The 13,214-nt window shown below is 41.2% G+C and overlaps 1 protein-coding gene across 1 annotated transcript; it reads right to left on the reverse strand.

Moving 5' to 3' along the window:
- Nucleotides 1–392: 392 nt before the first annotated feature.
- Nucleotides 393–12,521, reverse strand: RFC4 (replication factor C subunit 4). The gene is made up of 10 exons (XM_036388818.2): nucleotides 12,316–12,521; nucleotides 11,663–11,741; nucleotides 7,236–7,315; nucleotides 5,957–6,076; nucleotides 4,950–5,093; nucleotides 4,540–4,660; nucleotides 3,970–4,095; nucleotides 2,313–2,393; nucleotides 1,307–1,423; nucleotides 393–580 (listed from the first exon to the last, which is right to left on the reverse strand). Exons 1-10 carry the CDS (start codon nucleotides 12,438–12,440, stop codon nucleotides 485–487), a joined length of 1,089 nt encoding a protein of 362 aa, XP_036244711.1. The 5' UTR covers nucleotides 12,441–12,521; the 3' UTR covers nucleotides 393–484.
- Nucleotides 12,522–13,214: the final 693 nt, after the last annotated feature.

Below are 13,214 nucleotides of genomic sequence, written 5' to 3' on the forward strand. Positions count from 1 at the left end.
CTGTACATTTTTTTTTCTTTGAGAGCTTGAATGGAATAAAAGTTGCAATATGTTTGCTAGTAAAGTGCTTTTTGCTATGTTTAATCCCAAAGGATCATCAGATAGATACAAGATGGTGGGGGTGTGGGCTGTGTTCAGCCTGAAGCTGTGTTGTATAGGGATGTGATCATTTTGCCAAGCCAATATAGGCTACAAGGACTAATCCTTGTGTCTCTGCTTGCAGCTGATGAAGACTTCAGTATGGATATGCTCACTTCTGATAATTTGTGTAAGCACACAAGAAGGAACTGCACACTAGGAGCATTACACACGCCTGTGCTCTTTACCAGTGCAAAAAAATTGAATTAAAGACTCCAGCCTCAGGTTTTTTAACTGCAGTGCAGTCTTTTTATTGCAAAAAAAAAAAAACCAAAACAGTACAAAACTACACAGGTCCCTGCTATGAGAGCCCCAGCCACCCGTGGAAAAAAGGGTGCTGGAGGAGTCAGATGTTCTGTGTGAGCTGCTGCATCACAAGGGCACAGAGACTCATCAGCTGCAAGAATTCATCAGCACCGTCTGCCAGGCATTTGTCCACTTCCTGCAGAGGGAACACAGAAGGGAAAACCCTCTAAAAATTGCCATGCTCAAGGCAGCTGTGTCTTGGGGTACAGTGGAGAACAAGAAGTTTGCCAGCTGTTCTCAGCACAGATTTCTCCACATCACATCCCCGTCCAGCTGGACTGGGAGCCATGAGCTCTCAGCCTCCATCTCATCTCCCAGAGGAGGCCACCACGTGAAAGCTCCAAACACAAAGGGGTGTGGCACTGGCCCTGCCAGCCCCTGCCAGGAGCATCACTGCAGGGCATCCACAGCACCTGCCTGGCTGCAGGCCCTTAGGCAAAACCTCCACCATAGCTGGCTTTCCTTCTTCATCAAAAGTGGAGCAAGTTAATGAATTTTCTCTTTTTTGGAAAGGCAGATTTTATTCACCAGATCAAAATCTTACATTTTGCAGCTCCTAAGTTTTTTTCAAGTGCTGACTTATTCTCATCTTAATTTTCCTTCCATGTTATATTAAAAAACCCCAAAACAATCAAACCCACAAACCTCTTGATCGAATCCACTAGAACAACATAATATGGATAATAATTCACATAACTAGATTTCAACTCCTCATGAAAATTCTCAGGACAGAAGTTTACATTCTACCAAGAAACATTCAGAACAAAAAATCACCATGTACTTCTTGGGAGAGACTGTGCAAACAAAAATCAATCTGTAAAGATTAATGAGTTTTGGTTTTTTTAACTCAAGTTAGACTTACTGCAAGTTTCTCAACTATGGCAGATTTCTGCTTGTCACTGTAATCTTCACTCTCCACAATGGTGTCATGCAGCTGGTTTACAAGCTGAGCAACAGCAAACCCCTCGTTGATGAGATTCTGCACAGGGAGAGATGAAAATGGAAGTAATTTGGCAGCAGAAACACCATAAACTGGAAAGATAATCTTGAAAAATTCTGTCTGAACTGAACTGAGAGACTGCACTGCAATTTAGTATGGAACCTGTACATTGCAGAGGACAATTCAGTGGCCTGAGCACAGCCCTGCCGTGCACCAGCCCAACAGTGACAGGCTGCACGTGCAAGGCAGGCACAGAGCAGCAGCTCAGTCCAAATGTTCTTCCAGCTTCTGACAATTTACATCTCAGAAATTTTATGAGACATTTAAAGCATTTAACAACCTCCACTGAACCTGTCCAATCCTATTCTAAAATTAGGAGAGCTTGGCATCCACAGCATCAGATGGCAGTTCCACAGCCTTCACATTTTAAAGGGCCAACTACTTAGGATTTATTTTCTTCATCTGGTTATTGCTAGTCTCAGGAATTGAGAGATCTGTAAGACCAAAGCTTTTTTAATGAAATAAAACCCATGGCAACTAAAGACAGCTTAAAAAAAAAAAAGTAGTGCCCAATTACAAAAATGTCAAGTATTGAGAACAATGGTCAGTGAAGCTATTTGGGAAGAGAGAAGTTTATGAAAATAGAAATATCATTGGTGCAACCTTATTTTTCTGTTCAGCTGAACAGATCTACATCAGTTTAACCCAGGAGAAAGCCAGAGTCACATTGGTAGGGAAATTTATTTGCAACTTTGACAGCTCTTCCTCAGAAGGGAAAGACTGGGAGTCCTGACTGGTACAAGACACTTCCCAAATGTGCATCCAAACTGACTGAGGCCAAATGTTCCTCAGCCATAGCCTGGGAACAAAGGATTCACAGAGCCTTGACTGAGAGAAACACCCAGGCTAAGCACTAAGAGAACTCTACCTTTGCCAGTGTTTCCAGTTTCTCAAAGGAACCACTCTGGCAGCCCAAGAGCAGTTCATCAATTGTTTCTTTAGGGATTACCTGTAACAAGAAGTGATATTTCTTAATTTCACTTTGTAAACTTAAAATTGGTGTTGATGCTTACAGTAACAAACTGTTCATGGCAGAAGGCATTTCAGGATTTCATTCCTCTACACACCCCTCCACCTCTAGCAAGTATATGAGACAGACTAAATAAATTTTAAAAGTGAAAACTAGGCTGTGATATTTTTCCTTTACTGGTGATATTAAAACAAAAACCATATCATGACAATAGACCATCAAAGTCACCTTCCTAAATCCAACTGCTTATTCAGGACACTGACTAAGAGGAGGACATTCTTCAACAGTTAGATCAGCCAATGCTTTCTGTACCATTCTACACCTAAACAACACAGCAAATAGATTTTATTTCCAGTGACAAACCAATAGCATCTAAAAAATGCCCAATGCAACAAGATTAGACAATAAATCAGAAGGAAAAAAGTTGACAGATGCCATTATGTCACTCTGTGCAGAGAAAAGCTGCCCCTTTCCCCCTTCACTCATTGTCATTCCTGTCAGTTGAGTGCCTGGACAGTTTGGTTTCAAAGCTTCTTTATGAAGCTTTTGTACTAAGGTCACTCCAGGGTCACAGAAGTTGTGAACGATCAAGAACTTCAAGTATTTATGGAGATGTAAAGTTGGGTTCCCTTGCTTTAAATGAGCATTATTCATTCAATAACGGAATGTCATTCTTCTCTTTCTTATCAATACTGTCAATTTCTGCCAGGTTTCAGATGTCTGATATCTATTCAGATACTAGCTGGTTTACAGATGCACAAAACTGAACAGTGACTTCACTGTGAAAATTGTTTAAAATTGTTCTGTAAACTCTGCACAGCAGCAATTGCCTCTGGTTTCATCAAAGTCAGAACCTCCCAACCCCTACAACGAGCTATGATGGCAGCACCTTCATGGGAAGTGTGTCCATCATTAAAGCCCATCTACTTTTCAGCTCCTCAGCTCCTAATCTCACTTCTCCTTCTTCTTGTTGCTATAGGAACACCTTCACACAAGTTTTATTAAATGCATTTTCTCTCAGGTTTCTCCTGTGCCTCTCAGTATTACCCATGTCATTCTAGAACAAACCACTGCTGTTTCATTAAAAAGCAGGAGCCACACAGATCCTTGTCACTGTCACTGTGAACATTAAGCTGAAAATGAGCTGCTACTGAAAGTCATTTCCCTGTGGTGCTTCCAAACCAATATTGCAATGATCTCTACTTTTACACACACGTACAGAAAAGCACCAAAAATGTTCTAATCTACTCTCCCACAAAAAAAAACCCCAAAACCCACAGTTTGCATTTATGGGCAGATTATCTCAACTTCAGTTTGAATTATAAGACTGTTTTACAGGTTTCCATGATTTACAGAAGTTGCTAGAAACCTGCTATGTAATAAGTGTACAGAATCAGGCAGTCTTTTAAAATTCTGGTAGGTAGTGCATCATTACCATGCTGCAATACTAGTGAGTATAAAACTATTTTTTAACCAAACTTTGAGCAATGGCAGATAGAGATAGGAAAAATGCTTTTCAGAGTAATTCCAGGAGAAACTGTAGGGCACAGCTTACCCCAGCAATTTCAGTGATTATCTTCTCTGTGATCTCCTTCCCACCCATTAGGCGAGTGGCACTTTGAAGAAAAGTAATTGCTTTTCTTAAGTCCCCTTCTGACACTTTAACCAGGTATGACACTGCCTGAAAAATGATGTCAGAAAATGCTAAGTTAAGTGTTCACTGTTAATTAAAATCTAATACACTTTTTCAGCAGTTACTTTAAAACACCAAGTAGTGCATAAAGCAGATTGTCTGAGCCAAGCACAATACACAAGTTACAAAACAACCTCTCTACTAACACAAATATGTGCTGGCAGTTTGAGAAAGAAGCACAGTTCTCTGCCAGTACACTCAGCAGAGAAAAAAAAGCCCTACAGTTTGGCTTCAGTTTTCTCTGGTGGACATTTCTTTGGTTTTAGGACGATTTAAAATTCATCTCATCTATGGAAGGAGAATAAATGAGTTTATATATTTTATTTCATACAATTGAGCAGCCTGGAAAAGTATGCTGACTTGGCCTCTTTTGCTGCCATGCAATTATGCACTGGATTAAGCAGTAAAATTACATGGCAACCACAAAGTTACCTCATTACTGATTTTCACATGTTCCTTCTCAGACACATCCAACAGCCTCTGCTGCTGGATACTGTCAGACAAAGGCTTGAAGCGGAATTTGGAGCATCGAGACGTTAAAGGTTCAATTATTCTGAAAGAAAGGAAGGACAGGGGTAAAAAACGTGTGGGTCAAGTTCTCACAGACAAAGCTAACAAAGCAGAAAAGGTTTAAAATACCTTAAGGTTTAAATAACTCTAAAAGTGCAACATTGTAAAAATTAATTGAAATCTAAGTATTGTTTCAGGCTTGCATGCATATAGTGACATCTCTATTAACTGAAAACTATGAAATTAGATATCAACTTTTAAGCAGGGAAAAAATAAAAAAGAGACTACAGACCAGAGGGCAAATCCAAATAAGCAACAAGTTCCAGGTATACCTGCTGATGTAGTTACAAATAAGACAGAAACGTGTTGTTTTAGATTCTTTTTCCATTGTGCGTCTTAAGGCTGCCTGGGCTGCTGAAGTCATAGAGTCTGCTTCATCCAGGATCACAATTTTAAAAGGAGGACACATTTTACCACTGAAAATTAGAAATCTGTTATTCAGCAAACAGGAAATGTACAGACAAAGGGAAAAAAATTAAAAAATACACAGAAAAATCCCTGCAAATAGCAAGTAATGTTTTACTTAAGCATGTATCTTTGAAAAATAGAACAGATTCAGAGGTTCTATCTTTTTAAAAGATTTCATTGATTTTTAGATTAAAGACTAATATTTTTAATAAAGGCAGGGACTGAGTTACCATAAAAAGACGAACACTTGAATACTGCAAAAGCCCTCTAAAATACATACTCTTACTGTAAGGTGCTTCTTTTAACACCTTATGTGCCTCTTTTTACAGGCTTCCTGATTCCCTAAACTCCCAAGAATACTCCACAGACTGATTCCAGTACACAATACTGTACTGGAATCAGTCAGGCTGTCTTGGCAGGCAGTTTCTTCCTGCTGCTTTCCACAGTCCATACACATGGCTTGACCTGCACTGAGCTTCCCATCAACTAAAAGCAGAATCGTTTTAGAAACCAACACCCATGTTGTAGAAATTCCTGCAGATTAGAAGGACTAGGGAAGTAACTTCTGGCACAATTTACCCAAAGAAATTTTTCTGTGGCAGTCAGACAAAATCTGCAAAGGCAACAACATGTGCCCAAACACAGAAGTCTTGACCTTGTGGAGTTTTTGCTGTCTGCCTCCAATGATAACAGCAACAGTAAAAATCCTCCTGGGTATTCAAACCCCCAATGTGAAATTCCATGAAGTAAAAGCTCAGCCAAAGCACTGTGTTTTGCCAGCTTCTGGGCAGTGCTGAGCCATCATTTCTATTAGAAACAAAAACAACCACATGCTTTGTCCTAAGCAGGAGGGGTTTGATGCAGCACTCACTCTGAACGGCTCCCAGAGGCCGTTAGCTGAGCAAAAGCCTTCACCTTCTCCCGGATCACTTGTATCCCACGCTCATCAGAGGCATTCAGCTCAAGGACTCTCTGCCGGAATAAATCAGGCCTGCAAAATTTTTATTGCAACACGTTAGCTGCTAACCCCTGTAATGATATGTTATAAAATAGAACAACAACCCTTCTGGCTGCTTTGAATGGCAGGGATTATTTTTATCAGCATTACTAAATAACATTGTTAAAAGACACTTAAGTTGAGATCATAAAATATCAAGTATGAATTTCCATTAGATATTTTTAGAATCTCCTCCCAGGCTACTGAAAACAATGAAGTATAAAATTATATCAGTTAACCAGGAAGAAAAAAAAAGGAGGAAGTTGGCCTCATATGTTCATAGCACTATGTTATATTCCTTTTTACTTACAGCCCCTGAGCAATGTGAAATAACAAGTAAAATGCCACAATGCAGTCACTAACAGTACTACCAGAATGAAATATCCAGAAAGTATAAGATATGCAGTATTCACCTGCAGTACTATACTCCATTTAAAAAAACAAACCAACAATTAATACACTGGATTTTAAATCCTGAGAATTAAAATGGACTCACGATGTGGAGTTGTCTTCCTCCTACTAAAGTAGAAGTGGTTTCTCTCCAAAAAAACAGTGAGTCAAAGATTAAAAATGACAAATGGGATGGGGGAGGTATTAAATTCAGCATTACATTTGATCATAACATCAAACCACCTTCTCATCCATCTTTTGCTTATAGATCACTGAATTTGCTACTCAAAAACTCCCAAGTGCTACAAGTGAGTTAATGAATGTGTACATGCTGAATTTTAGTCTGAGTCCTAACACTACTTTCCAGACACAATTCAATGGTGCATAACAGAGAGATTAAAAGTCAGACATTTTATGAAACACTTTGAGATCTATGTGTAGCTAACAAGTTACTAAATAAATCATAAAAATTGGAATTCCTTTACAAAGTTCAGTAAATCATATGCAAACCATATTCTTTCCATAGTCTTTATTGGGGTTACATGGCTGCCAATCTGAGGTCCATACTGGTAACAGGAATTGGTGACTTGTGGCAGGACAAATGAGAAAAAAATCATATGTTAGAGCTGAATTAGAAGACAAAGATATTCCTGAAAAAGTGCTGGGAACTACCTAAGAGCAGGCTATGAGCAGAGGCACTTCATCACATGATCAGGAGACATGTGACAGTTGATTACACTGAAGCAACTTGATTCCAGCTTACCCAAACAGTTCTCTAGCAGCTGCTAAAATAGTGGAAGTCTTTCCAGTTCCAGGTGGGCCATAGAACAACAGATTGGGAAGCTGAAATAGCAAGGCATCATTTGTAAGAAAAGGAAATTAAAAAAATATCCACTAACAGGAAAACCTGCTGACAATCTGAGCACCTAATAGAACAAAAAATGTCTATTCCTCACAGTAAATAATGGCAACTCTTTCTCTTTTGGTCTCTAAAGGAGGACAACCAGTTGCTGTTTATAGTACAGTATGAACAAGTGTTATTTGGTGGCACCATCCCATGTTCTATTCAAACTGATATTCCAATCTATATTTATTTTTATATATACACTCCAGGGCATGTCTGAGATCACTAAACCTACAGAGCCTACTGTTCTGATTGCAGCAACACCCAAATTTATCCAAAGATGGCCTTAAACAGCCTGGGCAATACCAGCAGTGCAGATGAAACCATCCCTTGCTTTCTCAGCTGCCCAGCCTGCCTTGCCCAGCCAGGCTGAGGATTCTGTGCTGCCACCAAGTGCACTGCAGGGAGCAGGGGCAGCTCAGAAGGCCGGGCTGCAGCGAGGCAGTGCTGGCACAGCCACACGCACACCACGGGGACAGTGCCACCCACTCCCTGCACTGCACGGCCCTGGCAAACTCCTGCACCCCTCTGAGCCGGTTTCAAAGGAGACCACTGGCACTTCTTAAAGAAATTAGGTTAATTGATCTTTAAAATAATTTAATTAATGACCTCAGCATGAAAAATACAACTGCATTAAGGAGATATGCTGACACAGGAAGATCAGAGCAGCACAGCAAAGACTGCAGCAATAATTTTAGGATGACATTTAGCAGCACAAAGCAAAAATATCTCTCAATGTGAGAACATAAGAAAGTACCTGCAAAATATCTGAAATTCATTAGATGGGATGAAATTGATAATAAGCTGATTTTATTTTGACTGTCAGAGGAGCAGTATAAGCCTGTGTAACATGGTGATCTGAATTGTGCACTTTTAATGCAGATGTAAATTATCAATACTAACAGGTAATGAACTGCACACAGTTCAAGTCATCCTTAGACAAGGATAATGAATCCAAACTGGGAAAAGTGATTAAAGGAATGAAAAGCCTATCTTATGAGAAGTGACTTTTTGAAGAGTTTGATTTAGTTAGCTCAGTAAAATAAAAACTGAGAGGGAATATGACTGATCTCCATAAATACACCTGAGCAACACAAAGAACAAAGCTGGCATAAACAAAATTTGTATAAGCCATGACTGAATTTTGGCTGAAATCAAGAAGACTTTCAGCTGACATAGGAGTGATAGTTTTCTATATTACTGTTTCAAGCAATCACTAAAACTGCTGTCTTTCACAATAGGGGATGTTCTACTTCTACATTCTTAAAACAAGGATCCAAAAGTTCCCTCCAAGTTCTCAGTGTGACTTGATTTCTAACCCCTAATAAGCATTCTATTTTTAAAGAGTCAACTAAAATTAGATTTGAGAATTCAATGCTGAATATAGTATGCAATGCAGACAGAATGGGAACAGCAAAACCAAAACCATTCAAAGAACAGAGAAAAATGCAGGAGTACACAACCCACAATCAGAAAATGAAATAGGGACAATCAGCTTGGTAACAAAGATCCTGTTTTAACAACTAAGACAAGACACAGTGCACAGACTCAACTGTGTATGTACCTACAAGTAGAGATAGAAGAATTTCAAATTCCAATCAATTTCTTGTAAATAAATGAATTTCAAGTTTTGCCTGCTCTTTCTGCCAATCAATTGTTGCCTGTTTCTCTAATTACTAATAAGCAAACAGCATCCTCTACTAACAAACACCTTTTCCAGTTTAGATACCACAAGAGTATTATCCCCCTCTTTTGTGACAGCCAGAGAGATGGAAAGTGTGCTGAATGACAGCTGAAATTCACCAATCTCTGTGCTAGGCTGGCACATTGCAAGGGTAGATGCTTGTGAGATTCATAATTTCATGCCTCTGTGCTAATTCACACACTACTGTTCTCAAAAAAAGCATAAGCAGGTAAAAGGTTTAATTGGAATGTTTCCTAATTCCATTACATCACAACTTTATCACTGTTTCAACCTCACTTATGCTGGTTTCTCACTGAAGTATTTACACCACTTTTCACCAAGCACAACCTAATCCTTTATGTAACTGTGGCAGTATTTTTAAATAAACTGCAACCTGATCTGGTTATCCATTTTTCCACGCTTGCCAGGAGTAAGCAGGATACCTGCAGGCATCACTCTGCTCATGGGAAAGCTACCTCATATAGTGCAAATCTCAGCTGCTTTTCCAGAAGTTTCAGTACAAGTGAAGATGTAAATCGCAATGATAATCCTACACTCTCTTTTTAGTTATTTAGGTATCATGAAGCAAATGAAAACTAAAGCATACCATGACTGTTTTCAGTTTCTTTGACAAAAAAACCCAGAAATCAACACTCCTGGCAGACAGAAATCAATTTCTCCAGTTCAAACCCACATGGACTCTGCTGTCCCCAGTTTATAACAGGATGATGTGTGCTCTTACAGATGGAGGTATATGAGCTATAGGGAGTTACAAATCCTGTATTAATTAATGGAAGCTACAACTCCTGCTCCATTTAGCAGCTCCCAAATCAAGGCCCACAAATACAGGCCAATTGACAGAGGACTGACTCTCCATTTCCAGCACTGTGGTTTAAATAAAGCACATTACTCAAACCTACAGCATTGTCACAGCTGTTTCTTTGATCTCACCAGATCACCAAACTCAGTAAAAACCCCTGCAGTAATATTTACTTACTGAAGTAAGTACGAGCCACCTCAGAATTCAATTACACTTTTGCCTATTTGACAGAATGAGTCCTTTCAAGATACTAATAAAAATGTCTAAATTAAAAAAAAATCCAAATATTTTAAAGTACTTGCATGATTTTGTCCTCAAATGCCTTGCTGAGTTTGGGTAGCTATGGCAAAATACAGAGCCCCTAACCAGAAGGAGGAATTATAATTTGCCTTTTCAAGTCAGGAGGCCAAAAGTCAACACAAGTGCACTAGGCTCAGAATCCAAGAAACACTGCTGATCCACAAGCTGTAGGGTTTTAAATAACTGTTGCTGAAAATAGAACTTCCCAACCCATCACCTAAGCAATGTTACACAACTGATATGTCCAGACAGAATAGGTGGCAGCAGCTCATTTCTCCTTTGCTATTAACAGTTCCTTCCTAATTACCTCAACTCTATAAATACTGTAATCCAGCAGCACTGCTGCTGAAACACAGATTTCTGGGGTACAACATTACCTGACAAGGTCACATTACAAGAGCGTTCTCAAAGTAAACTGAACATGGAGAAAGAAGCTAAGGAAAGAAGTACAAATGTTTTGCAGTTGTGTTGTACCTGTTTGATTTTGGCTTCATATGCTCAGACAAATAAGGTATGTCTGTTTTGCAAGTTTTGATTAAATTATTATTTTCAGAGATAAACAGACTCATATCACTGTAGAACAAACCAAAACTGCAGCCCATGAAAACAGCTTTTGAAGCACAAGTGGGATTGTCCCGGGTGAGGAGGAAAAAAGTCTCAGTATGTACAAAATAAGGAATTGCTCAGATTTGGAAAAAAGCAGAGCAATCTCTTGGCCATGTACTTTATTTCTCCCTTCAGCCCCTTCACCTCCACATCAGCTACTCTGGAAGAAATAACCATCAAACATACCAAATATTTACTAAATTCTTACCCAAAAGCAAATGCAAGAGCAAACAAATGCAATGACAAATGCTCTGCTCATCTACTCTCTTAGGACACACAAGCCAACCCTGCAACTGGCACATTTAGCTTTTGAAAGCCAGAGAGACTTGGAAACTCTAACCCAAAAAGTTCGGGAATCACTATCCAAGCAGTAGACCTGGCACTTATAAATTAAATTCTCTCATCAACCAAAATTTTTAGTGCTCAGCAGTTTCACAGAAGCACTGACAGATCAATAAAAATGTTTACGACTGACTGTCAATTCAGACTTGTCTATGAAAGAAAAACTTTCTCCTCTTGTCTTAAACACGAATGTCACAAATACTGGTGGAGTAGCAGTGTGGAGACAACAAAAGCTTTTCCAGGTTTGAAACTATTAACAAGAAGTTTACTATTTCAGCTTTTCTAGAAAAATTCCCAACTGCATCATGGAACTTACAATTCTACAGTGTTCAGAGGACTGGGAATATAAGAAGCTTTACACATATATGACAACAGAATACCACACAGGATAGCACAAGGAAGTCACTTAGCCTGTTTATGAAGTACTACTGTAAAAATGATCATTGCTGAGTGGGAAAAGAGAAATTTTTGTTACCACAGACACAAGTGTCTGTTTAAAAATGCTGATTAAGTAGATGTTGTCATTGCACTCACATCAGCACCTTCCAGGGACTTCTTCAGCACAGCTACAACTTCATCCTGGAAGGCGACTTCATCCACATTTTTGGGACGACTAAATAAAATGACATTAAATAAAATGTATTAGCTAACAAAGTTTCATAGGAAAGCTGAAACTGAGAAAAAACAACATTTCCTCTTCTGATTACATCAGGTACTGAAGAATTACAGTGAACTTGGTAGTTGAAATCAAAATCACAACAGGAAGTCAAATGCCTCTGGTCTCTGTGAGTGAAGTGATCTAATTCATCAGGGAGCTGTTTGTCTTTTACTGTTGTAAACACCTGTCTGAGATGTTTTTAAAAGCAGAACTGCAATATTTTACCACTTTGTGATAAAGGCTTCTCAAAAATCCAAAGCATTAAATGCATTCATGCCCCAAAACACAGTGATGAAACAGCACAGCTTGACATGACCAAGATTTCCTGTTCAGTACCAGCCACAAAGGGCACTTACAGCACCTCCCAGCCCTGGAGTTCCCCCAGAACAGGGAAAGTTAAGCTGTTCTCCCTGGTGGGGACACCCACACCTGCGCCCCCCTTTTGCTATGCACCAACTACCTCTCTACACCCTCCAGAGCCAACCTCCCCCTCACGGCCAGTCCCCCACTGCCCCAGAGCATCCCTTACTATTTCTCCACCCAGGGGATGGGTTTGGTCCTCTTGCCCTCCCCGCTGCTCCCGGCCGCGTTCTTTTCCTTGGCAGCGACGGGCTTGGTGCTGATAGAGGCCGGACCCTTGAGGAAGGCCTGCATGGCTGTACCGGACCGTGCCGGGCTGTGCCGGGCCGTGCTAGGCCCCTCACGGCCCCGTCAATCACAGACCCCTCAGGCCCCGCCGGCCCTTCCCGCCAACTCGCCCGCTCAAGGGGGCGGAGCCGCTTCCGCCCGCCGACAGCCAATCACAGAGCGCGGCGGCGCCGCCGAGGAGGAGGGCGGGCGCTGACGTCACGCCGCGCGCGCTCCTGTACCTGAGGGGCGGGGGGTGAGGGGAGCGGCGCGCGCGGAGGGCGCGGGGCGGGCGGTGCCTCAGGGCGGCGCCTCAGGGCGGCCGCGCGCCCCGCTTCACGAAGGCGCCTCCCTACAAATGCCGAGTGCCTCCTCACAAATGCGCTTTCCCGCAAATGTCCCCGAGCGTGAAATGAAAAACAAAAAGACCCCTCTAGAGAACAAGCTCTGCGCAAGAGCAAGGGAGGAGGGACCTGACCTCTCTGTGCAGTGGGACCTGCTGGGTTCCTGAGACAGGGCCTGCTCCCTTCCCCTGACGGCTGAGGTGCCTTTGGAGGCTCTGGAAGCTCCCCCGAGTGAAGTGAAATGAAACCCAGGAGGGCCCGAGGCTGGCCAGGGCCTGTCCTGGTACAGACATTTCCTTCATGGGCGGCGGTGCTCAAAGCTGCTCCGGCCCTCGCTGCTGCCGTGCGAACAGCTCCCCCAGGTGTGCAGGCTCAGGGGTATTGGTGATGGAGTGAAGCGTTCTAATGACATCCATCACAGCTAAGCCAGGGAAAAAGTAAATTGAGGAGTGTGATT

Source organism: Molothrus ater, chromosome 10 (assembly GCF_012460135.2).
Source record: "Molothrus ater isolate BHLD 08-10-18 breed brown headed cowbird chromosome 10, BPBGC_Mater_1.1, whole genome shotgun sequence".
NCBI classification, from domain to species: Eukaryota; Metazoa; Chordata; class Aves; order Passeriformes; family Icteridae; genus Molothrus; species Molothrus ater.